At 46.0% G+C, this 27,057-nt stretch overlaps 1 protein-coding gene across 3 annotated transcripts in view; it reads left to right on the top strand.

The window, feature by feature from the left end:
- ASXL2 (ASXL transcriptional regulator 2) overlaps nucleotides 1–27,057 on the top strand; it is a 242,238-nt gene that overhangs the window by 105,465 nt on the left and 109,716 nt on the right. For all 3 annotated transcript variants that reach the window (XM_074947312.1, XM_074947311.1, XM_074947313.1), the window contains one exon: nucleotides 1,634–1,793. In XM_074947312.1, the coding sequence (XP_074803413.1) occupies nucleotides 1,634–1,793 (160 nt within the window). The remainder of the gene's footprint in view (nucleotides 1–1,633; nucleotides 1,794–27,057) is intronic.

The following is a 27,057-nucleotide window of genomic DNA, read 5'->3' as shown; positions in this document are numbered from 1 at the left end:
GTCCACTTCTGCGTCAAACTGTCTGTATATTACTGGTCATTATGGACTTGATCCAAAGCCCACTGAGGTCAGTTGGACTCTTTCCATTGACTTCAGTGGGCTTTGGATCAGGCCCTAGGTCCTCTTCAATAAAGGAACTTTCTCTCTTACCCAGGCAGTTAGGCTTTCAACTTAAAACACACTCCTGCCATGAAGCTTAGAAACCCTAGTTTGCCCTTGAAACATTTAAGTTGTTGTTTTATTTGTATCTGTATTTCATTAGCCTCTCGGAGCTCCAATCATGGACCAGGACCGTATTCTGTTAGGTGCGGAACCAAACACAGGACAGAACTTTCAATCTAAGTATAAGACAAGAGACAACAGCTAAACACGGACAGATGGGGAAGCACAAGGAAATAATGAGACCATACTGGACAGTCTGATAAGCCAGGGTCTTAGCACACCAGCTGCCCAAACCATTGTAAAGTTGTTTTTTAATAGGCATCACTGCAAAAGAGAGTTTTGAGGAGGGATTTAAAGGAGGACAATGAGGTGGCTTTGTGGATATTTATGAGGAGCTTCTGCCAAGTGTAAGAGGCAGCCTGGGAGACTACATGAAAGGTGGTTGTTTAAAAATTGAAGTGGGCACTGAAGGCTGGCATCAGTGTTTGATTGGATATGGGAGTTGACATCTGGATAGGTAGGAATATGGATTTTAAAAAATAGTCTCATGCAAAATGGTCCCCTCTCCCCTGGAAAAAATGTGAAAGAATTGTGCTAAATCCCCCATCTTAATCAATTACTTTTTATGGCTCATCCGCTATTCTTTTGGTGTCAAGTATGAGGGGGTAGCTGTGTTAGTCTGTTTCCACAAAAACAACAAGGAGTCCGGTGGCACCTTAAAGACTAGCAGATTTATTTGGGCATAAGCTTCTGTGGGTAAAAAACCCACTTCTTTAGTAATCTCTTTGGATTCTAAGTTCATCAGGGGAAGGGATAATGTCCTCTTCCAAGTTGTTTGTAAAGCACTTTGCACACTTTTGATGTTATATAAATAATAACAGAATGATTATATTGTGTGGTTTGTTTGTTGTGGTTGGGTGGTGGAGGAAGATTTATTATCCTGGGCTGGTGCTTTCAAACAGACAAGAAATGGCCCCTTTCCCAGGGAAGTTCACAATCTAAGGCTAGACATAGTGGTTAGGGAGCAGGAGTACGACCCATAAAGAACTTGTTCAAGAGGGGCTTACATCTGCAGAAGGGAAGGTAATAAGTAGTTAAGGTTAGTGGTGTTGGTGAGCAAGGTGGCAGGTGGGGATGTTGGAATGAGAGAGTGACAGGTATGTAAGGAAGGCAGAGCAATTGAATGTGGTGACAGGAAAATATAAAGGGATGGCCTGATGAGTGACAGGCAAGACAGAGGAGTTTAGTGGCAGCGTTTTGTATGAGTTGTTACAGGGCCAGGTGAGGGTGTGAGAAGCCAGAGAAGCGGATTGTCTCTGACATCACTCTGCTGCATAGAAGAAACCACTGTCAGTGCTTAGTAAATAATACTGAAACTCTTTTACTTTGAGGTTCTTTTGGTTTCCCATACATTTTTTCATGGAATTGGAGTAGGTCACATTGACTCCGCCTGTTTTTCTTTCATTTGCAGAAGGATGTTCCAGACGGATTAAAAGAGCTGTCTGATGGCTCAGAAGAGAGCAGTGACGCACAGTCAGACTCTCAAAGCTCGGAGAACAGCAGCAGCAGCAGTAGTAGCAGTGATGGTGGCAGTAACAAAGACAGGAAGAAAAGCAGATGGAAAAGGAAAGGTAATTTGCCCCTTCAGAAGTGACTTTGCCATGTGTTAGGCCTAAAAGTGTCTGCAAAAAGCACTGAGACTGGTACAGATCACCTGTTGCTTGCTAAAGAAGAACTGCATGAAAAGCATGCTTTCCCCTATCTTGTTCATGTCTGAGCTCACCAGATGAAGGAATGTTTCCTTCATGTTGCACCATGCTCAAGATAGCATTTCCTGGAAAGGCATCTGCATGTAGCAGTTTGTGTTTGGGAGCTCTGTCTGAGTCACAGGCTAGTATGTTATGCTTCAAGCCCAGACCACAGCAGATATACATCCTCCCCAGTGCAAGCAGACACCAACCTTCCTCCCCTATCCCCTGCATGCAGGAAGACAATGCCTTTAAATTCCAGCCTCACTGGGTGAGACGGGGAATTCCAGCTGCTGGTGAGCGGTGGTAATGCCGGTGAGTAGTGGTGGTGCTGAAAATCTGGGGCTGAAAATTGTCCTGCTTACCAGTCCAAAAAGCATTTGGACTGGCCCTGCTGTAGTGTTAGGGGTGCTGAAACAATTTTTATAGTGGTGGGGTGCTGAGAGCCATTGAACCAAACCATAAACTCTGTGTTATGATGGAATCCTCTTCGATCCAGGGAGTGCAGCAGCAGCCCCCGTGCCCCTAGTTCCAGCACCCATGTGCAGTGTTTTTCTGTCTCACCATGTCCCATGATACTGGACCCTATTTAAAGCTTGGACATTGCCTAATTTATTATGTGTTCAATATTTTGTTAAAAATTGATTTATGTACCTTGTCAGTAATTACACACAAATTAAAGAAAACTTAATTGTCCCTTGACTGTCATTTTTTCTCCCAGCAAAGTCATTGGAGTCCAATGCTGCTGGTGATATCACAAGCAATTCCTGTTTCCACTGTCAAGAGCCGCTACAATGGCTCAATGAAGGTAAGTGGAGGAAATATCATGTTTTACCATCTGTTTTCTCCTAAACCTGATGTTTTCTCCACTTCATGGCGCCATTGCAGCTCCTTCTGTGAACTGAAATATACCATGCTATGGAATCATAAGCAGCAGAGACTATATATTGTGGTTGTGTCTAGACCTCTCATCCAGGCTGAGGCTCCAGTGTGCTAAGCACCGGACAAGCATTTGGTAAATGATACTCGTGCCCCAAAGAGCCTGCATCTAAAAATGTGAGGTGGGGGGACAGAAGGGTAGGACGGGGTAACAAAAATAATAGAATTTTTTAGTTCAGACGATCTGGGTGTGCAGTTCTCAGGCAATCAGCGTTCTGATCACAACTACCCACCTGCCTAGCCTGTTTAGGCAAGCTGGTCCTGCTTAGTAGTGTGGACCATGTGTTACTCTTGAGTCTGTGCTATTTCCCCAAATAATGCTGCCTCTCAATATTCTTTGTCCAAGCAAAGTGAAATGCAGAAAGATAACAATACTGTTTTTTTAATTTAATTTTAATTAAGAAAGGAGGTGTTAGTAACATAGGTAAGGATTGTTTTTGAAAGATAGCTTTTCATCTGTCTTTTTAAATAGAGTTTTTGGGTTCCATTTGCTGTTCATATCTGACACACCATTTCCCCCTCTTTCCTTTTTCTTTTTTCACGCCCGTGTTATGCAACCTTATTTTACAATATTCTTTTCTCATCCTACCACATGTGATTACATTCTAGACACTGAATGCACTGTGCCAATCTGCATTCTGTTCCTTTCATAAAAGTTTTTCCAGTCTTAGTCCCAGACTTGTTGTTTCACGTGCAGTGTTGTCTCAAGCGTGGATGTGCTGAAACATGTGCCTTACATATTCTTAGAAAGAAATGGGTCAGCAAAAGTGAACTGAAACAAACCAGTTTGTGGAAGAACTACAGTAACTAGTTTCAGTGTAAATGCAATGGCTGATCTTTCTTTGCTAGCTGTTTTTTTATCTGCTGTTGAACCATTTTGAGAGGTATTGTCTGGATCTTCAGCAAAGGGGTTATGTCTTTATTGATTTTGGTGTATTAAGTGCCATGGGACTCGGTTCATTCCAGAAAATGCAGTTCTGTGGCCAGTGGCTCTAATGAGGAATAAGGAGCATAACTTCATTGCAGCATAGCCATGGTAAGGAGTGTGTGTTTGTTGTGATAATTGGGCCTACAGATTTACCCTAATTGCTAGCTCAATTGTAAAAAGTATATAAAAGTTCATAAGATATTACAGCAACATATAACAAATGTTGATGGAAAAAGTTTTCAGTAATAAATGTTATAAACAGGTGCAAGAAAACCATACAGAGAAGCAAAAAAGGCCATGTTAATATACCTCAAGGACAATGTTGCAACCATGTTTCTTAAAAACAAAAGATATGGAACCAGAAATCAATGAACCAGAATTGATGTGTTGGATATTAGGCCTAAAGGGGGGACAAAATATAATGCAGGGATGGGCTATTCCACCCATCACTTCCTTTTTGGGTCTTAAAAGAAAGACATTTCAGGGTGGTGGGTGGGGGGAATATGGAAGAATAGGTGGAGGCTACTGGAGCAAGCTTCACCATCATGGTTGCCACACCCACCATTTTCTGCAACCCCAGACCTTCTTCATCCTAATCCTGAGGGATGTCCTGACCAGACCGGGCCAGAGAGAGGGATCCAGATAACATTGCCACCTCTACTGGCTCCATCTGACCCCCAAACACTGCGTGGGATGAAATGGGACACCATTTATTGGGCATAATACAGGGATAACTGGATGGATTTTAATGGTCTGTGTTTGTATAGGAGGTCAGAGTAGATCACAGGGGGCAAACTATGGCCCGCGGGACCCTCCTGCCTGGCCCCTGAGCTCCTGGCCCGGCAGGCTAGCCCCCGGCCCCTCCCCTGCTGTTCCCCCCCTCCCCCGCAGCTTCAGCTCACTGCGCCGCTGGTGCCATGCTCTGGGCGGCGAGGCTGCGAGCTCCTGCCTGTCCTGGTGCTCTGGGCGGCGCGGCTGTAGCGCCGCCAGCCATCAGCGCTCCAGGCAGCACAGTAAGGGGGGTTGGATAGAGGGCGGGGGAGTTCGGGGTGGTGGATGGGGTCAGGGGCAGTCAGAGGGCAGGGAACGGGGGTTGAATGGAGGCAGAGGTCTCAGGGGGGCGGTCAGGAAGGAGGGGGGGGGGTTGAATGGGGGCAGGGTCTTGGGGGGGCAGTCAGGGGCAGGGGTTCCGGGGGCAGTCAGGGCACAGGGAGAAAGGGTGGTTGGATGGGGCAGGAGTCTGGGGGGGCAGTCAGGAATGAGAGGAGGGGTTGGATGGGGGGGCAGTCGGGGTGAGAGGTCCAGGGTGGTCAGGGGACAGGGAGCGAGGGGTGGGGGGTGGATGGGGTAGGGGTCCCGGGGGGCCGTCAGGGGGTGAGAAGCGGGGGGGGGTCGGAGGCTGGGCCACGCCTGGCTGTTTGGGGAGGCACAGCCTCCCCTAACCGGCCCTCCATACAATTTCGGAAACCGATGTGGCTCTCAAGCCAAAAAATTTGCCTACCCCTGGACTAGATGATTGAATGGTCTCTACTGGCCTTAAAAATACAAGAATCTTAAACAAGGAAGCTAAGTTTAGTGCCCAGAATAAGGTTACCAAGACTCAAATAAAACCTCTATTTTAAGAAATCTAATCCTTGCTTCAAGGGAGGAGCAATTTTGCTACCTAATGTAATGTTTCTTCAGCCTGGGCATACTGCGGCACTGAGGCCAATGATAAAAGACAACACTTGCTTCACACCCTGAAGCATGAAATCTAATTGCTTGGGCTTGGCAAGAAACTTTCCCATATTAAACTTTCCCTTAGTTGTACAACACAGGGATTTTGCACCTTCCTCTGAAGCATCTGGGTGTTGTCACTGACACAGGCAGGATATGAGACTGAATGGACCACTGGCTGGTTTGATTCAGTGTGACTGACTCAAATGCCCAGTATGAAGTAGCTGGTGACTTGTTCCCTCTGAATTTACTCAGAACAGGGCGCTCAGCATTTCTGCTACTTCATTTCCCTCAGAGGAACCCCGCTACATCTACTGACAGGTAGAGAATACAGGATTTATTTGGCTCCTGGTATGAATGGGATTGAGGTGATACCTTTTCCCATCACCTCTGAAAATCAGATCCTCAACTTCCCCCACTTCCAGTCTAAAAATAGATTGTGCTTTAACTCAGATGCTAAGGCTGCCGTCAACATTCATTGTCCCAAGGACGTTGAAACAGATGCAAATGACTTCTCATCTTTCCTTGAGTATGATAAATTCCATGCTCATTTTTCCTTTACCCCATTTTTCCTTTACACCAGTCATCCCTTGAGAGGACTCCTTAGATGACCAGGATGAATGGAACCAGTTCCTAGTGGTACACAAGATTATATCTTACGCTGTCTTGCATCTTCCAAGTGCAAATTAGAGCTAGACTTTAGATCCTCTTTATGTTACCACCAGCTCTATGGTAACTATTATTCTTCCTAGCTTTTATCTCGATCTGGCCTGTTACGGCCTTAAGAAAGGTAACAGCAGCCAAATTCCAATCACAGGATGCCAGTTTGCACAAATTAAACTTTTTGATCTGGTTGCACTAGGACTTTCTGTTGTAACCCAAAATCTGAGCTGAAGAAAAGTACCATGAGCTAGAAGCAAGCTATGAAGAATAGTTTATGCTGCAGCCTATGACTGCAAAATCATAGCTGTACTTTGAAATGCTTCTAGGCACTGGATGTGGCTAGAAAGCAGTCAAGAAGATGGAGAATATCTAAGGCAATGGGTATTTTACACTCATAATAAAACAGAAGTGTGATCTCTACAGTTTTAGTACAAAGGAGCTTCATATTTCCCCCTGGCCCTGATATAATTTGCAGAACTAGAATGTTATGAAATGGTTTACTCTGTTCTGTAGATACGTACTGTCTGCTACAAAAATCTCCCATTTTAGCCATGCTGTGGTTTTAACAGCCAAACCCGTGAGTATGTTAAGAGTATTTTTTAATATAATTTTATTCATGTATTTTAACAACTTTGTTCTGAAGCCTCTTGTTCCAGAGCTGTCTGAACTTCATGTACCTCTTGGTAAATCTCCACATTTAAACACAGCACCACCTCCAACAATTAGTTTGAAATAATGCTACCCTAAGAACTTCAACTTCATCTGTGCATAGCTTGTATACTGCATGTGTTAGGTACTCCTTGTAGATTGGGCCCAAGTAGCTCTCTGTATGTGGGGGGTGAGGGGTGGAGAGGAGTCAAATCAGTGAGCTAGTTCCTATACTGTATAAATATGTTGCTTTGACCATGTCACCCCTCTCTTTGAATCCCTCCACTGGCTTCCCCTTCTCTATTGCATCAAACAGAAGCTGCTTATATTCACTTTCAAGGACCTTCACAGTCAATCCCCAGCCTACCTGTCATCTCTTGTTCGCTATCGAGCTGTCAGTGGGCTCACTTCAAATCAGTTGATGATGCAAGTCTCCATTGCCCGTGTGTTAATTTACAAACAAGCATTTTCATGCTTGCTTGCATGCTGTTCCATCATGCTTGGGGAGATGCTCCCCTTACACATCCACAAAGTTACCTCTTTATCCACTTTCAGATCTTTCCTCAAAACTCTCCTTTGCTGTGATGCAAGTTTAAAAAAAAAAAAGTGACAATGGCTAGCCTGCTGCTATGCTGAGACCACTTCCTACCATACTGACCAACGCTGTCTGGTTGTTCCTCTGTACTCCTTTGTCTTTCTATGTCCATCTGTTGTCTCTTGTCTCTTACTTAGATTGTAAGCATTGTGGAGCAGGGACCGTCTTTTTGTTCTGTGTTTATAGAGCTCCTTGCGCCATGGGTTCCTGGTCCATGCCTGGGTCAGAAAAGACCAGTTTGTCCTGCATTTTCAATTCCTGTGTTTCAGAGACCTGCTTACTACTTCGTTCCCACTAACAACTCATTGAATCTCTTCTTACATCTCTCCAATAATGTTGCAGTTCTGTCACTCCAGAAGACTTAGTTGCCAGCTAAAGGTGCTGTGTCTACCATAAGAAACTTCTCCTAAAATTTCAAAAAATTGCGACCACAAGTTTAGCTCCAACGATGGCAGCACTGGGGTGGGAGCCCAAGTCTAAACAGGGCTCCAGGCAGATGCTGGTATTTTAGGCACCATGTAAACGAACATTCTCCAGAATGGCTCTATACAATGCAGTGATTACATAGCTTCCTGGAGACCTGTTTACAGGTGGGTTCCTACCATTGCTACCACTAGTGTGAACAAAGCAAAGGAGACTAGCATCCGAAGAAGAGCTGAGGTCTGCAGCCTCCAGGGGGAGGCCGAGTGTGACTGTCAGGCATTGCATGTTGGTGCATTTCTGGGGTCTGATTGAGGGACAGTGGTTTTTTTTTTTTTTTTTTTGAGGGAATTGAGGGTGCATTTTATTTTCCTTCTTTCATTTTCTCCTTTCCATCCCCTTGATAGTTGAACTCCAGATCACAGCCAAAAAGAGCTATGGAGAGCGTGCATGTGTACGGGTCATCTGCCTTTTCCCTTTACCCGTAGCATTCTGCTCTAACCCAGTTCTCATGTAAATTGTTCTGAGTATCTGTGTTCGAAGGATTGTTGGGTTTGTTTTCTGTGTTTTGTTTTTTGAAAAAAGAGGCATGGGAATCATGATAAAGAGTAGCAAAGCGAGCCAGCAGCTGGTAAAAGCTTGCCCTCCCTTTGTAAAGCATGGTACCTCTAACAGAGAGGTGACTAAATCTATGTCTTAGAAATAGAGGTGTCAAGCTAGCTTCATTATCTAGGTAACTATGCTGGAGATGTGAGTTTGCTTCTGGTATACAGTTGTATTGCTTCATCCTGCCAGAATGGCAATTCAGAAGCAACTTCAGGATTCAATTGCATAGACCAAGGGTGACCTGACATGTGGCAATCTAGACTGTCCCCCTGCTGTGTGTGTACGCAGTTGGGGTTAGAAGAAGCTGCAGCTTTCATCACCCCTTTTCTGATAAATCAAGGTAGCCCTGGTGTCATCCATGAAGTCCTGTGTTAACCATACCCTGGCTAGAAGATAAAATGTGGAAATGATAATCAGCTAGTTGGGGTAAATACTGAATAAACAGAAAGGCAAGACTAAGTAAAGAGGTGACCAGGACTTCACGCTAGGATTCTCAAGGGTGTCTCAATTCTCACTGAAGGGCATGGTGTATAACTGACTCTTGCAAGATTATATTGCAAACTCTGTTTCTGCATAGGTTATGTTATACTCCATATCTGACCTTTCCATATGTTAATTTGCTTTATCAATGTCCATCAAGCTTCAGACGTCTGACTCATTGACTTGTTGAATTCAAACAGGTTGGTAATGTAAAAGGTGACCTGCTAAGTATTTCTTTCTTAAATTGGGCTTGTGCCCCCTCTTGTTTCTTTCTGATGGATAAAGAAAGCCTAAAAGTATGAGTGGGGTTTCCTTTAAAGATTTTTCCTGCTTGTTGTCAACCCCTAGAGCAAGGTTCTCAACCTTTTATATCCCATTACAGCCTTTAACATGTCTAGACCGCTGTGGATCTCTCTTGCTATTTAGCAATATGGAAAGAACAGGGTGGCCAAAGCTCCCAGACTGAGAACCTGCCTCTGAGACATCAGCAAGGTCAACTGTAGTCTTTCCTGGTGTTTCTGGAAGACCTGTCTTGCAGGCTGTGGATGGTTACTCCTTCAATTAAGGGACAAGAGGTAAGGGCTGTTAAACCAGTTCACCTTCTGTGTGCAGATGAGTTTTGACTAAAATCCCTTCTCTCAACTGCTCAACTTTCACTCTCTTGTGGTGTGCCTATTTCATTAGCTCTCCAGGATTCTATCCGATCATGATCACTTCCTCCAGGAACTTGGGAGGAAGTGATCATGATCTGATAGAATTCAAGATCCTATGCAAAGGAGAAATAGTAGGCAAGATCCCATGGAAAGACCAATCAGGAAGAAAAGGAGTCGAAGGGGGCAAAAGGCTCTAATATTAGAGGCTCACCATCAAGTTATTCTGATGCAGAGGAAAGATAAGAAGCACAGGAAACCAATATGTCTGCACCAGGAGCTTTTTAGCTATCTAAAAACCAAAAGGGATCCATAGAGAAAATGGAAGGAGGGGCATGTCACTAAGGATGTATACATGGGAAATGCATGAACATGTTGGGACAAAGTCAGGAAAGCTAAGGCAAGGAACGAATTACAACTGGCAAGAAATGTTAGACACAACAAGAAGGGGTTCTCCAAATATGTCAGACAAAAAAGAAAAGATCAGGGATGGTGTGGGCCCGCTGCTCAATGGAGAATGTGAACTGGTAATGGAAGATAAGAAGGCAGAACTGCTCAATACTTACTTTGCTTCAGTCTTTACACAAAAAATAAAGTGACCAGACAGCTAATGAAGTTACCGTAGACAACAAAAGGGAAGAGATGCAATTCGGGTTAAGTAAAGAACATGTCAGATCTTCTGCTTATTTGAATGAATTCAAGTCAGCAGGGCCTGCTGCTATTCAGCCGGGGTGCTGAAGGAATTAGCTGAAGAAATCTCAGCACTACTGGGAATAATATTTGCAAACTCATGGATGACAGGCGAGGTCCTGGAAGACTGAAGAAGAGCTAACATAGTGGCCATCTTTAAAAAGGGGGGAAAGGAGGAGCTGGGAAACTGTAAACCAGTCAGCCTGGCTTCGATAGCTGGGAAGTGACTAGAGCCATGTATAAAACATTCTGTGTGCAAACACCTGGAGGACAAAGGGGTGATCGCTAGCAGCCAGCATGGCTTTACCAAGAACAAATCATCCCAAACCAGAGAAAAGTTGTTCTTTTGCCACATAGGGCAGAACAAGAGGCAATGGGTTCAAACTACAACATAGCAGATTTAGATTAAATCTCAGGAAAAAGTCCTAACTGTAAGAACAGTAGGACAATGGAATAAACTACCTACAGAAGTCATGGAATCTCTTTCACTGAAGATTTTCAAAAAAAGAGGCTGGATAGCCATCTGTCTTGGATGGTTTAGACACAACACATCCCCTATCTTGGCAGGGGGTTAGACTAGATGACCCTTGCGGCTCCTTCCAACCCTATGACGTTAAGGTACATTATGCTACAGCACACTTTATTTTTGGCAGTGCGTAGGCAGGAAACCTCTCAGGCCTTAATACGTATGAAGAAGCAAAAAAGGGAACAAGCAGCATTCCCTGTAAACTGTGCGCACGTGTGGCTGTTCAGCAATCTTTTGTATACCACACATCTCAAACTGTGCTGCTTCCCGATTGCCTCCCATGGCCCCTTGCAGAAGTGTTTTGATCTCTGCAAAGAGACTCCAGGGGGAGTGGAAACCTGTTGCTCTGTTCTGAGGCAGCTGGAACTAGCCTGATTGTCTGTCTGACCTGTGCCTACCCCCATGTTGTCTTGGCACGGGTGATCCTGCCTCTAGGATGCCTCTTGTTCCCTTGGGCTGGCCCACTCCTGCTCAAACAGGCTCATCCCTCCCCCTTGTGTTCCCCACTGGCACTCAGGCTTCCATGCTTTGTCTGCAATGTGTGGTGCCAGGAGCTCCTGATTTATAAACTGGGTGAGGACTGGATCTTCCTTATTCTGCTGAGGCTGCTCTTGTGTTCTTGGCCAGTGCCAGCTGGGGGAATGGGCTGCACCATGTATGTGTGGGCAGGGTACAGTGTCAGCAGAAGAGTAAATCCTGTCGGCGGGAGAAAGGGGCATGGTACGGTATCAGCCAGAGGTATAGGCCCTGGTGGGCAGTGATAAGCTGCCAAAATCTTAACAATGGGTTCCCTCCTCACCCCACGAAGGGGTTGTTGCCCACCCCCGCCTCCTGGGACTCCTGCCCCATCCACCCCCCTCCCCTGTCCCCTGACTGCCCCCAGAACCGGACAGGAGGGTCTCGTGGGCCACTGCAGAGGCACCTGCCGGGGGGCGAGGTGGGGAGTCCCAGCGGTGCTTACCTGGGGCAGCTCCCAGGAAGCATCCGGCAGGTCCCTCTGGCTCCTAGGGGTGGGGCAGCGTAGCTGGGGGGGAGCAGCCGCTCCCCCACTGATCACATCAAAAGTGGCGCCTTAGGTGCTGACTCCCTGGGTGCTCCGGGATTGGAGCACCCATGGGGAAAATTTTGGTGGGTGCAGAGCACCCACAGGCAGCTCCCTGCACCCGGCCCCAGCTCACCTCCGCTCCGCCTCCTCCCCTGAACCCACGGCCCCGCTCCGCTTCTCTCCCCCCCCCCCCCCCCCCCGGCTTCCCACAAATCAGCTGTTAGGTAGGAAGCTGTGGAGGTCTGAGAAGCAGGCCACGGCTTCCCACTTAAGCCGAGGGTGGCGGAGGTGAGCTGGGGCGGGGAGCGGTTCCTCTGCGCCCCCCCGCCCCCCCCCCCCCGGGTTACCTGCTGCGCCCCCCCGCCCGAGCTCACCTCCGCTCTGCCTCCCTGGGCCTGAGCGGGAAGCCACCGCTTGCTTCTCAGCCCACCCCGGCTTCCTGCGCGAACAGCTGATTCGCGGGAAGCCGGGGAGGGGGGCAGAGAAGCAGAGCGGGGTGGCGCGTTCAGAGAGGAGACGGAGGCAGAGCGGAGGTGAGGTGAGCTGGGGTGGGGCGGGGAGCTGCTGGTGGGTGCTCTGCACCCACCAAATTTTCCCCTTGGGTGTTCTAGAGCTGGAGCACCCGTGGAGTCGGCGCCTAAGGCACCACTTTTGGCCGGTTAAATTTAGAAGCCCTTTTAGAACTGGTTGTTCTGCGAGGGACAACCAGTTCTAAAAGGGCTTCTAAATTTAACAACCGGTTCTAGCGAACCGGGGCGAACCGGCTCCAGCTCACCACTGCTGGTGGGCATGACAGAATCATAGAATCATAGAATATCAGGGTTGGAAGGGACCCCAGAAGGTCATCTAGTCCAACCCCCTGCTCCAAGCAGGACCAATTCCCAGTTAAATCATCCCAGCCAGGGCTTTGTCAAGCCTGACCTTAAAAACCTCTAAGGAAGGAGATTCTACCACCTCCCTAGGTAACGCATTCCAGTGTTTCACCACCCTCTTAGTGAAAAAGTTTTTCCTAATATCCAATCTAAACCTCCCCCATTGCAACTTGAGACCATTACTCCTCGTTCTGTCATCTGCTACCATTGAGAACAGTCTAGAGCCATCCTCTTTGGAACCCCCTTTCAGGTAGTTGAAAGCAGCTATCAAATCCCCCCTCATTCTTCTCTTCTGCAGACTAAACAATCCCAGCTCCCTCAGCCTCTCCTCATAAGTCATGTGCTCTAGACCCCTAATCATTTTTGTTGCCCTTCGCTGGACTCTCTCCAATTTATCCACATCCTTCTTGTAGTGTGGGGCCCAAAACTGGACACAGTACTCCAGATGAGGCCTCACCAGTGTCGAATAGAGGGGAACGATCACATCCCTCGATCTGCTGGCTATGCCCCTACTTATACATCCCAAAATGCCATTGGCCTTCTTGGCAACAAGGGCACACTGTTGACTCATATCCAGCTTCTCGTCCACTGTCACCCCTAGGTCCTTTTCCGCAGAACTGCTGCCTAGCCATTCGGTCCCTAGTCTGTAGCGGTGCATTGGATTCTTCCATCCTAAGTGCAGGACCCTGCACTTATCCTTATTGAACCTCATCAGATTTCTTTTGGCCCAATCCTCCAATTTGTCTAGGTCCTTCTGTATCCTATCCCTCCCCTCCAGCGTATCTACCACTCCTCCCAGTTTAGTATCATCTGCAAATTTGCTGAGAGTGCATTCCACACCATCCTCCAGATCATTTATGAAGATATTGAACAAAACCGGCCCCAGGACCGACCCCTGGGGCACTCCACTTGACACCGGCTGCCAACTAGACATGGAGCCATTTATCACTACCCGTTGAGCCCGACAATCTAGCCAGCTTTCTACCCACCTTATAGTGCATTCATCCAGCCCATACTTCTTTAACTTGCTGACAAGAATACTGTGGGAGACCGTGTCAAAAGCTTTGCTAAAGTCAAGAAACAATACATCCACTGCTTTCCCTTCATCCACAGAACCAGTAATCTCATCATAAAAGGCGATTAGATTAGTCAGGCATGACCTTCCCTTGGTGAATCCATGCTGACTGTTCCTGATCACTTTCCTCTCATGTAAGTGCTTCAGGATTGATTCTTTGAGGACCTGCTCCATGATTTTTCCAGGGACTGAGGTGAGGCTGACCGGCCTGTAGTTCCCAGGATCCTCCTTCTTCCCTTTTTTAAAGATTGGCACTACATTAGCCTTTTTCCAGTCATCCGGGACTTCCCCCGTTCGCCACGAGTTTTCAAAGATAATGGCCAAGGGCTCTGCAATCACAGCCGCCAATTCCTTCAGCACTCTCGGATGTAACTCGTCCGGCCCCATGGACTTGTGCACGTCCAGCTTTTCTAAATAGTCCCTAACCACCTCTATCTCCACAGAGGGCTGGCCATCTCTTCCCCATTCTGTGATGCCCAGCGCAGCAGTCTGGGAGCTGACCTTGTTAGTGAAAACAGAGGCAAAAAAAGCATTGAGTACATTAGCTTTTTCCACATCCTCTGTCACTAGGTTGCCTCCCTCATTCAGTAAGGGGCCCACACTTTCCTTGGCTTTCTTCTTGTTGCCAACATACCTGAAGAAACCCTTCTTGTTACTCTTGACATCTCTTGCTAGCTGCAGCTCCAGGTGCGATTTGGCCCTCCTTATATCTTTCCTACATGCCCGAGCAATATTTTTATACTCTTCCCTGGTCATATGTCCAACCTTCCACTTCTTGTAAGCTTCTTTTTTATGTTTAAGATCCGCTAGGATTTCACCATTAAGCCAAGCTGGTCGCTTGCCATGTTTACTATTCTTTCAACTCATCGGGATGGTTTGTCCCTGTAACCTCAACAGGGATTCCTTGAAATACAGCCAGCTCTCCTGGACTCCCTTCCCCTTCATGATAGTCCCCCAGGGGATCCTACCCATCCGTTCCCTGAGGGAGTCGAAGTCTGCTTTCCTGACAGGGTTTGGTGTCAGCCGGGGGAGAGAGTCTTGAGGGTGTGTGGGGCTCGGTATGGTGTCAGCCAGCAGAGTGGGACTGAGGGGGGTGACTCAGTACTGTGTCAGCCACGGGAATGGATCCTGGGGTGGTGTGGGGTAGCTGGGTATGGTGTCAGCCAGAGGAACAGGCCCCAGGGGATGTGGCTGGGTACGGTGATGCCTGGGGATGCTGGGCACAGTGTCAATCAGGGAGGAGGGCCATTGGGTGGGTAAGGGAGTGGTTAAGTTCAGCCAGGCAGGTGGGCCATATGGAGTGGCCAGGTAGCGTGTTGGCTAAAGGCATTGGAGACTCTCCCTGTGCGCAGGGTGGGCTCTTGGGTGTGTGAGAGGGCTGTGTTGGACAACAGTTCCCTGTGGTGGAAGTGTTTGGGGCCTTGTTGTCTTTTGGGGGGCCCTCCCTCCTCCTGGGCTTAGCCATGATACCGTCAGTCCCGTCTGGGGTGGGGGTGGGGGGTGAGCTCAGATGTCGCGAGAAAGTCAGACAGTGACCTGATCCCAGAGAGTCTTATTAACATTTCCCTACACCCCCCCCCCACCCCATCTCTCTGCAGCCCAGAAATGGATGTACGGGGTGGGCCTGGACACCAATGTCTTGCCCAGTCCCCTTTGTAGTTTGTGTGCTCGACCATGGAGCAATTTTCTTCTCAGTGAATGCACACAATCACAGCAATGCAGCTGGGAGTTCGTTCAGTGTAAGAAGACTTAACAAAAAGAAATTGGATGATGACAAACTGCAGCATCTTCACCAGACTGCAAACCGTATTCTTCTACTGCGACGCTCCCTTCCCGCTCCAAAAGAGTCCAGCATCTGCAGACTAAAGTGGTGATAGGAAAATTTATAAAGCAAACATAAGAATGGCCATACTGGGTCAGCCCAAGGGCTTTTCTATGCTATGAAATTAGGCTGAATTTATTAAAATGGACCTGTAGCCTCCGATTTTACAAAATAGATGGTGTATGTCCCCACTATGCACATTCCATCAGCGGAGCGCATCCCCACTACCATGGGTAGCTTTGACTCACGAAGCGATACACTGTGGGCAGTTATCCCCAGTTCGTGCTGCCAATTGGAATTCTGGGTTAGGCTCCCAATGCCTGATGGGACAAAAACATTTTTGTGAAGTGTTTTGGGTACATATCTTCAGCCTCCCATGATGCACTTGGCTCCTCCCTCCCTCACTGAAAGCAACGGCAAACAATCTTTTTCGTGCCTACGCCTGGGTTACTTGTGCAGACGCCATAGCATAGCAAGCATGGACCCCGCTCAGCTGTACGTTGTTGTTGTGAGCATCACAAACACCCCGTGCATCATCCTGCGGTATTTGCAGAGCCTAGCCAGGAGCAGCAACGCAGAAGAATGCGATGCCATGCAAATAGCTGTTCTGGAGTGGAGCAATTCGCACATACTGACAGTGGCAGCCAGGCTTGTTGACACAGTGGAACATCGCTTCTGGGCCTGGGAAACAAGCACAGACTGGTGGGACTGCATCATGATGTAGGTATGGGATGAGGAGCAGTGGCTGCATAATTTTCAAACGAGTAAGGCCACTTTCATGAAACTTTGCTAATTGCTTTCCCCAGCCCTGAAGCACAGAAATACCAAAATGAGACCTGTCCTGACAGTTGAGAAGCGAGTGGCGATAGCCCTCTGGAAGTTTGCAACGCCTGACTGCTAGCGGTCAGTCGGGAATCAATTCAGAGTAGGCAAATCTACCGTGGGGGCTGCTGTGATCCAAGTAGCCAAGGCAATCAGTGAGCTTCTGCTAGCAAGGGTAGTGACTCTGGGAAATGTGCAGGTCATAGTGGATGGCTTTGCTGCAATGGGGTTCCCTAACTGTGAAGGGGTGATAGATGGAATGCATATCCCTATCTTGGGACCGGACCACCTTGGCAGCCAGTACATAAACCGAAAGGGGCACTTTTCAATGGTGCTGCAAGCACAGGTGGATTACAAGGGATGTTTCACCGACATCAATGTGGGATGGTCGGGAAAGGTACATGACGCATGCATCTTTAGGAACTCCAGTCTCTTCAGAAAGCTGCAAGAAGGAACTTTCTTCCCAGACTAGAAAATTACCGTTGGTGATGTTGAAATGCCAATAGTTATCCTGGGAGATACAGCCTATCCCTTGCTCCTGTAGCTCATAAAGCCATACACAGGCAACCTGGACAGCTGTAAGGAGCAGTTCAACCATAGGCTGAGCAAGTGCAGAATGGTGGTAGACTGTTCCTTTGGATGTCTAAAGGGGCGCTGGCGCAGTTTACTCACGAGGTTAGACCTCAGTGAAAGACCTCCTATTGTTGCTGCTGCTTACTGTGTTCTACATAATTTCTGTGAAAGTAAGGGGTAAAAGTTTCTGGTGGAGTGGGGGGGGGGTTGAGGCAGATCGCCTGGCTGCCAATTATGAGCAGCCAGACACCAGGGCAATAAGAAGAGCACATCGAGGCATGCTCCAAGAGCCTCTGAAAACCAGTTTCATTAATGATCCAACACTGATGTGACAGTTCTGTGTGTTCCTTACCAGCCTGCCCCCTTCTTCATATATACTGCCCTGTAAACTAAACCCCCACCAACCACAGTGTGCACAGTGAATAAAGAGCCTCTTGTACTCAATTCATGCATTTTTATTATGCTAACAAACACTGAACAGAGACAGCAATGAATAGCAATAACCAGGTAAGGGCCTGATAACACAGGGAGGGAGGGGTAGGGACACATAGCTTATTACAATTGCACTGTCTAGCAATCAAAGCCGTGGGAATGACCACTTTCTGCTCCATGAACTATCCCCTGGAGTTGAGTTCAAGGGATAACGGAGCTTCCTCTCTCACCTCCTCCTCACGAACCCCCCACCCCCCCGCCGCATTCTAGGACGTCTGGGAGAGGAGGATATGGAACTTGGGGAGGAGGGCAGCTGGTTCATCATTGGGTGCAGCGGGACTCTAAGGTCTAGCTGCCTTTCCTGCACCTCAACCAGATGCCTCAACATGTCTGTTTGCTCCCCCATAAGCCGCAACATCTCCTCTTACGTGTTACGCTCTTCTTCCCTGCTTGCTTTCCTGCCCTCTTGGTCGACGTGCATGCTCTCTGAGAGTGTGAGCCTCCATGCATGCAGCTGGGCCCTGTCAGCCTCAGAGGAATGCATTAAATCACAGAACGTCTTCCCTTGTCCTCTTTTTTCGCCTTCTAATCTGGGACAGCCTTTGTGCTGGAGTGGAGGAAAGCACCCAGAGAAAATGTTGCAGCTGCAAGGCAAAGCATACATTGTTGAAAACAAAAGGTTAACTGTTGCAATGAATGAAACAATTCACAGGAGTAAATACATTCCCTGAGGTACTCGGCCAAATTTTGTGATTTAAAAGAGCTTGCCAGTAAGGTACAACACATGGCAGAGCGCTGGGCAGCAGATTTCGGTTTGCAGGCAGGCATGGTAAGCACACACGAAAGGATAGGCGGTGTGAGGGCACACCCGGGGAATTTTTTAGTATGGAAACTTGGCACATTAAACAGGCTTTTCCGGGGAGCATGGCTGCATTGGCTTCCACTGTATCCCTTTTGTTTACCTCAAATTAAACATTAACCCCAATTGCATTTAACCCTGTAGTGTTGTTACAAGTGTGCACTCACCAGAGGTGCCTTCCCCGCCATCACAGTCCCGCACCAGTGGGTCCTGGGAGGGGATTGGCTCCAGAATTAGGAAAAGGTCCTGGCTGTTGGGGAGAATGGATCCTCCGCTTGCTTGCTGTGCATTCTCCTCCTCCTCCTCCTCTTCCTCATCAACAATATCCTCCTCATTGTTGCCCGAGGCTGCCTGGGTCCCCTGGGAGGTTTCTACAGAGAGTGTTGGGGTACTGGTGGGGTCCCCGCCTAGAATCGCATGCAGCCGCTCATAGAAGCGGCGTGTTTGTGGCTCAGCGCCAGAGTGACTGTTCACCTCCCTTGTCTTCTGGTACGCTTGCCTGAACTCTGTTATTTTTACACGGCTCTGCTGTGTGTCCCTGGTGTAGCCTTTTCCCCGCCGTGCCCTGTGCGATTTTGGCATCGATGTCAGCATTTTTTCTGCTGGTTCAGAGCTCTGCCTGCACAGACTCTTCTCCCCACACAGCGATCAGATTCAGTGTCTCCTGTATGCTCCACGCTGGAGTGCGTTTGCGTACCTGGGCAGCCATGGTCAGCTGTGGTGGTGAACTCTCCACGCTGATCAAACAGGAAATGAAATTCAAAAGTTCCCAGGGCTTTTCCTGTTTACCTGGCTGAAGTGCAGTGGAGTTGAAAGCGCTGTCCAGAGCGGACACATTGGAGCACTTTTGGGACACCTCCCAGAGGCCAAACCAGTCAAAATACGCTGTGCTGTGTCTACACTACCCCTAATTCGACCCTGGAAGGTCGAATCTAGCACTACTCCTCTTGTTGAGGTGGAGTATAGGCGTCGATTTTAAAAGCCCTTTAGGTCGGCGGGAAGGGCTCTGTAGTGTAGTCAAGCACATTCCACATTTGACTTAATGTGGAGAATGTTAATCTAACGACGTAGTGTAGACCAGCCCCAAAGGTGCATCTAGCGCAGTATTCTGTCTTCTGATAGTGGCCAATGCCGGGTGCTTCAGGGGGAATGAACAGAACAGGGAATCATAAAGTGATCTATCCCATCATCCACTCCCGGTTCCCAGGTGTGTTTGTGAGATGCTCACTGTCTGGTGGGCATAGGAGCCTAGATCAATGAACATACACATAGTAATATTTTAAGGTCAGTCAGTAAAAACACTGACAACTAACTGTTTGGTGCTCCATGCCCAAAGGCCTCTGTGTGTAATAAATCTAAATGAAACTGCAAAATTAATGGTTAGGGTAGGCACCCAGAAAATCTGAAAAATGAGAATGGGGAATACGCCTTGTTTGGTATTGCTCAAAGAGTTTACAAGACTTCTGCTGGTGTTTAATATCACAGGACAGAGAATTTCAGCCTCATGCACCCACAGTGGAAAAGGCCCTGCCTCCTGTCCTGTATGTGACTCATGATAACTAACACTGCAGTCTCTCCCGCTTCTGTCCGCCTTCAGGACAGAACGCAAAGATGTTGCAGCACCTCTGAGTGCCCCAAAGGATCTTGGTCTGAGGGAGGAGATTGTGATAGCCGTCCCTGTTTAACTTACTGCTGGACTATTGTTGCTAGAGGTCTGACCTCGAGATCTTGGACTGGGAATCTATCATACGATGTGGCAGAGAGCTAAGAATCGAACACCAGAAATGTTATTGAGCAACTTCATCTCTCTGTATCCTGGTTTCTCTTTGTGTAAAATGGGGTAACATTTTACCAACCTACTGGGACTGGATTGGAGTTAATGTTTGCAAAACACTTTCAAGATGAAATGCACTAAAGAAATACTAAGTATTTATTGTTCATTTTACACTTAGAGTGCTCTCTGCAAGAATTGCTTTGTAGAATTGTTCTACTTGTTTATCAGGCCACGTCTTTGCTGGAGAAATTAACCACGTAGCCACTCTATGCCGATGCAAGAGAGCTCTCCTGTCAACATAACTGAACCACCCTCAACGAGCAGTGGTAGCTATGTCAGTGGAAGAGCGTCTCTCTTTGACATAAAGAAAAGGAGTCTTTGTGGCACCTTAGAGACTAACCAATTTATTTGAGCATAAGCTTTCATGAGCTACAGCTCACTTCATTGGATGCATCCGATGAAGTGAGCTGTAGCTCACGAAAGCTTATGCTCAAATAAATTGGTTAGTCTTTAAGGTGCCACAAGTCCTCCTTTTCTTTTTGCGAATACAGACTAACACGGCTGTTACTCTGAAACCTCTCTTTGACATAGCACTGTCCACCCCAGCGCTTCTGACGATGTAACTTATGTCGCCTGGGGGTGTTTCTTTCACACCCCTGAGCAGCACCGGTTATACTGACAAAAGTGCCAGTACAGACATAGCCCATGTAACTGAAGGTTTTAAAGTCCTGTATGAAAAAGTGGCACGTCATGTTTTCCAGATGACTGTATAACCAGATGAATTTACAGTTACCCTAGAAGTACTGATTGTGAGGTATATGTCGAATAATACTGAACACCTTTCGTCATCATCTTTTTTACCTGAAAGTGCTGTACAAACATTAGCTTAATCATCCCAACACCTCTGGGCGGTGTAAGCTTTTTTACAGGAGCTAGTTTAGCAGTACTCTTATTTGGCCCGTCACCAATAAGCATGTGAAAAGAGAAAGTTGTTAAGCAAAAAGTTCAGGGGATTTGGATGTCCAGAGAGGAAATCATTTTAAAATCAAGTGCAGTTACTTCTGGGATTAAAATTCTTATCATTCAAAAACATAGCTGCTCTTTGTTTTCTCTCCCTCCTGAAGATTGCATGTGATGTGACTGTCAGTATGTCAATGCTGAGGGAAGGATATTTTTAAGAGTTGTAAAAAGAACAGTGTCCTTTGCACAAATTTACCACTATGTCAATGGACGAGGCCCTAAGCTTCTAACCTTGGAGCTCAACTGGTGGTAATGTAGATCAGCTGCAAGGGGGGGAGGGATAGTTCAGTGGTTTGAGCATTGGCCTTCTAAACCCAGGGTTGTGAGTTCTATCCTTGAGGAGGCTATTTAGGGATCTGGGGCAAAAATTGGGGATTGGTCTTGCTTTAGCAGGGGGTTGGACTCGATGACCTCCTGAGGTCCCTTCCAACCCTGATATTCTGTGATTTTATGCCACTGTATCTTCTACACCATCTCTGAGCAGTGCCATATGGTTCTGGTAAAAATGTCAGCAACTGGCTTTGTCCTCTCTGTGCAAGCACTCCCGATACTGGCCATCAATGGAGCCACTGTGGTGGTAGTGCAGGAGGGAATGATTTTAAGAAAGATGCCAGTGTAGCCACAGCCCTAGGTTCAAGGGCTAGAAGCCTTTGGGAAAGGTGCAATGTGTGTGACCTCCTGCCTCATCCCTAGCTGATACACTGGAGGCCAAGTCCTTTGACAAGTTCCAACATGTTCTTACAATGTCTCTTGCTTCTAAATGTTTGCGCACTATAAAAAGACACAAGGAATATTTATAGCTATCAGTGAGTTTGATTGTTAAATGTTTCTTTTAAATATACTAAAATCATTATGACAGGTTTCAGAGTAACAGCCGTGTTAGTCTGTATTCGCAAAAAGAAAAGGAGTACTAGTGGCACCTTAGAGACTAACCAATTTATTTGAGCATAAACTTTCGTGAGCTACAGCTCACTTCATTGGATGCAACTTTAAAAAGGGAACTTCAGCTCCTAGAAATTAGGGAAAAGACTTACAAGGTCATGGAATTAATCCACATGATTGTTCCCTATAATGTCCTTTCCAGGGCTTTTTCCAGTCATGTCTTAAATGACCCCAATGATAGGGCCTCCATCTGTTCCCTTGAGAGAGGATTCCACAGGCTAAAAGATTTCACTGTTGGAAATTTTTCCTGATATTCAACCTATAGTTTCCTTTGATTTCTTCCCGTTAGTCCTGCTTCGATTCCTGTGTATCACTCCACATAATCCCTGTCCTTCTTTGTTGTTTACACCCCTGCAAATACTTGTAAACAGTCATCGTACCCCTCTTGGACATTGGGCCAAGCTATACATATTGAATGAGTTTACTCTTTCCTCAACAATAAATACCTCCAGCTGTAATTACTATCACTCTTCTCTAAATTTACTTTCTAAAAGAAAAGTATTTTTCCTTGGATTATAGCTGGCACAAAAGGAAAAGGTGTGAGCAGACTTGATTAGAAGCACAGTTGCTAAGTTTATTTCTTCATAACAGAGTCACAGCTGCAGATCAAAATCACGGGGGAAAGAGGTGTATCCTGTGTAAAGAGCAGCAACAATCCAACACATGACTGACCTCTATGCCCTGTTTGTAGCCATTCTACAGGAGCAGTCTGCAAAATTACTTGAGTCAACTTCATAGCTTTTGAAAAAAGTTTAGGATCCCAAATCATTAGCACTGCATATTTATACTCTTAAAAATAACTATAGCTACATTTTATAGCGAAAGGTTTGAAAATCACGTCTTCCTTTATTTACCTGCCAAGTCCAGGATTCATTGTCTCCCGTGCAAGAGTTGACGAGATCACAAATGCCTGGAGCATTGGAGGAAACTGCTCTCTTCTCTGTTTTAGGTATTAGATGTCATCAACTGAGGCAGAGGAAACATGGAATTCTGAACTTAGGGCTTGGCAGGTATGTAAAGGAGGAACTGATTTTCAGACATTTAAAAAAATCCCAAATCATACGTTACTTATTTCTGATCTCTCATGCTGTGGCATTCCTGCCCTTCAGTTTCACAGATCTAAACCCCTATTGGATGTGCTTTTTGTAAAAACAGACCCAAGTGAAACAAAATAAATGACGTGCTACCTACCCTTAAGGTGGCTAGATTCAGGCAGTGACTGGCACCTGAAAGAAGCAAAAGAGAAAGAGAGTGCCTCCATGAGCAAAGAGCTGGAACTGGACCTCTGGTGTTTCCAATTAATTTCCAGCACCAGATGTTTCTCCGCTGATCATAACAGGTTAGTTTAATTATTCCCATTGTACAGCTCTCTGGAAGCACAGACAAAGGCACTTGCCAAGATCTGTTTGTTGCCAAAGATAGGATTGGAAAGTGGGTGTCCCACCTGGCAGTTGCCTGCTCTAATCACTGGAGAATACACCAAGCTATGTAAGGCGAGATGCTAATGTAATGGTTTGAGCACAGCCTAGAGAATCAGAACTCATGAGTTCTAACCCAAACGCTGGTACTGACTTGCAGTGTGCTTGGGTAGTAAGTCACTTGGGCTGAAATTTTCAAGTGACCGCTACTTTTGGGTACATCAGTTTGAGTGACCAGCTAGAGACACATAGGGCCTGGCTTTCAGAAGCACTAAGCACCTGCAGCTTCCTTTGAAGCCAACTGCAGGCGTGCATGCTTGGCACCACTAAACATCAAGCCCTAATGGGTAAAAGTTCGTTACCTAGAATTATGGGTATTTTTGTAAATATTGGCATCAATCTCTCTGTATCTCAGATACTTGTATTTGACGTAAGTAGAATAACGAACAGTCCTGTGTGGTAGGTGTGAATATTAATGAAATAATGTGTCAAACTCTGGTTGGTAAATTCATTCAACCCCAGTAGGGGTAGAAGAGTTGCACAGACATAACTGCGGGTGCAAATTTCCCCTGGCTCATAAAGCTCTTTGAACAAAAAAGAGGTTATTAATGTAATGATGTGACAGATATTTGTCCTTTAATTCCAAAAGATTGCTCTGTCAATAATTTCTGTTGTCTTAATAAAAATACTGGCATTCACCTTTAATAGAAGTTCTGCTTTTTAATAAAATGTAGTTTCCTAATACTGAATGCATTATTTCTTGTCTTGATGTAATTTCCTAAGTACAAAGGAATTATCCCCAGCAGCTAAGACAGAAAATATCATATATATATATATAGAGCCTCTATATAAATCCATGGTACGCCCACATCTTGAATACTACATGCAGATGTGGTCGCCCCATCTCAATAAAGAGATATTGGAATTGGAAAAGATTCAGAAAAGGGCAACAAAAATGATTAGGGGTCTGGAACGGCTTCCGTATGAGGAGAGATTAATAAGACTGGGACTTTTCAGCTTGGAAAAGAGACGGCTAAGGGGAGATATGATAGAGGTCAATAAAATCATGACTGGTGTGGAGAAAGTAAATAAGTGTTATTTACTCCTCATAACACAAGAACTAGGGGTCGCCAAATAAAATTAATAGACAACAGATTTAAAATAAACAAAGTATTTTTTCACACAACGCACAGTCAGTCTGTGGAACTCCTTGCCAGAGGATGTTGTGAAGGCCAAGAACTAGGAAAGTTCATGGAGGATAGGTCCATCAAGGGTCTTCAGTTAGAATGTCTCTATTCTAGGCAGGAACAGCAAGGCTGATGACTCCAGCTGATATGCACTGGCTGTTACCAGATTAATTAGACTGAGGCCTGGTCTACACTAAGGGGGAGGATTGATCTAAGTTATGCAACTTCAGCTACGTTATTCACGTAGCTGAAGTCGACGTACTTAGAACTACTTACCACGGTGTCTTCACTGTGGTAAGTCGACGGCTGATGCTCCCCCGTCGACTCTGCTTCTTGCTCTGGTGGAGTACCGGAGTTGACGGGAGAGCACTCGGCGGTCGATTGTCTAGACTAGACGCGATAAATCGACCCCTGCTGGATCGATCGCTGCCCGTTGATCCAGCGGGTAATGTAGACAAGCCCTAAGTTGATGGTGACTAAAATGCACCAGAAATTGGGGGTTGCTCAATTGTCGGTTGAATTGACAACTTGTCGGGCCCTTCAAGTAGAGTAATGTAATTAATGCAAATCAACATGGGTTTATGGAAAATAGATCATGCCAGATTAATTTGATATTGTTTTTTGATAAGATGAGTTTGGTTGATAAAGGTAATAGTGTTAATGTAATATACTTAGACTTCTGGAAGTATATTGGTTTGATTTCTGGAAGTATGTTGGTTTGACTTATTATTACACAATATTTAGATTTAAAAACTAGAATTTATGAAAATTAGCAGAGCACATGTTAAATGGATTAAACACTGGCTAGGTCTCAAAATGAATGGCAAATGGAGAATTGTCATCAAGTGGGTGTGTTTCCAGTGGGGTTCCACAGGGGTCAGTTCTTGGCCCTACAATATTTTACATTTTGTTAAGAAAACGTAAAATCATCACTGATAAAGCTTGTAAATGATACAAAAATTGGATTAAGAGGACAGGTCACTGATTCAGAATGATCTGGATCATTTGGTAAACTGGGTGCAAGCAGTAAATGTATACATCTATAAAGAAAGAATGTAGGCCAGACTTAGAGGATGGGGGACTCTTTCCTGGAAAGCAGTGACTCTGAAAAAGATTTGGGGGTTGTGATGGATAATCAGCTGAACATGACTCCCTGTATGACTTTGTGGCCAAAAGAGCTAAAGTGATCCTGGGATGCATAAACAGGGGAATCTTGAGTAGGAGTAAAGAGATTTTACCTCTGTATTTAGTACTGGTGTGACTGCTGCTGGAATCCTGTGTCCAGTTCTGGTGGCCACAATTCCAGAAGGATGTGGATAAATTGGAGAGGGGTCAGAGAAGAGCTATGAGCCTGATTAAAGGTTTAGAAAACCTGCCTTACAGTGATAGACTCAAGGAGCTCCATCTGTTAGATTATCAAAGAGATGGTAAAGGGGTGACTTGATCACAGTTTAAAAGTACATACATGGGGAACAAATATTTGATAATGGGCTCTTCAGTCTAGCAGAGAAAGGTATAACATCATCCAATGGCTGGAAGTTGAATTTTTGACAGTGAGGGTAGTTAACCATTGGAACAATTTACCAAAGGTTGTGGTGGATTCCTCATCACTGACACTGTCTAAATCGAGATTGGATGCTTTTCTAAAAGATCTGCTCTAGAAATTATTTGGGGTAAATTCTCTGGCCTGTGTTAAAGAGGACATCAGACTAGATGATCACAATGCTCCCTTCTGGCCTTGGAGTCTATAAATATAGAGCTGTACCTACATTTGCCTAATACTGAGCAAATAGGTAGTTGGTCAGACTAAGCAGGAATACTGTATGCTGAGACCTTTCATCTTTGTAGACTAACTCATTTGTAAAGATGAAGGGGCCCACAATCTACACAGTAGTGCTCTGTGCTCTGTACACTTTGGCCACCTCAATCAGAGGATTCCTGCCAGGGTGCCTCACATAGTTATTAGGCAGAGCTGGAATTGCTGTATTAGAAACTCTGAAATCTGGAAACTTCATTTGACCATCTTGAGCACTGATCAAGATTGGATGTTTCTTCCTAAAGATCTGCTCTATTTCAGCTTACGATTTTGTACTAAATACTAGAGTACGTAGGCCAGAGCCTATAGGAGTGATGAATTCCAGAGTTAATACCATGCAGCTAAAACACTGAAGGAATTTGTTTCTTACATGTCTTTCTAGTTATTTTTAAGCAGAGCAAACAAACATAGAAGCTAAAAATGAAATGTGCTTTTCTGTGCTGCTGTAGCAGAGCACAGCAGCAATATGCAGCGAGCTTCTCTCTCGTGCCACCTCTACAGGGCCTTGGCAATGTGATAGCCACATTTTCTGATCTAAAGATGCCATAATTTCTATTGGCAAGAGGTATTGCAGGTGATAGATTCACTCTCTTCAGCTTTCCCAATTTCAGACTGCTGACATTATAGTG

Source organism: Natator depressus, chromosome 3 (genome assembly GCF_965152275.1).
Source record: "Natator depressus isolate rNatDep1 chromosome 3, rNatDep2.hap1, whole genome shotgun sequence".
In the NCBI taxonomy this organism is placed as follows: domain Eukaryota; kingdom Metazoa; phylum Chordata; order Testudines; family Cheloniidae; genus Natator; species Natator depressus.
The sequence above is the reverse complement of the archived record's forward strand: the minus strand, read 5'-3'. Positions and strand labels throughout refer to the sequence as shown.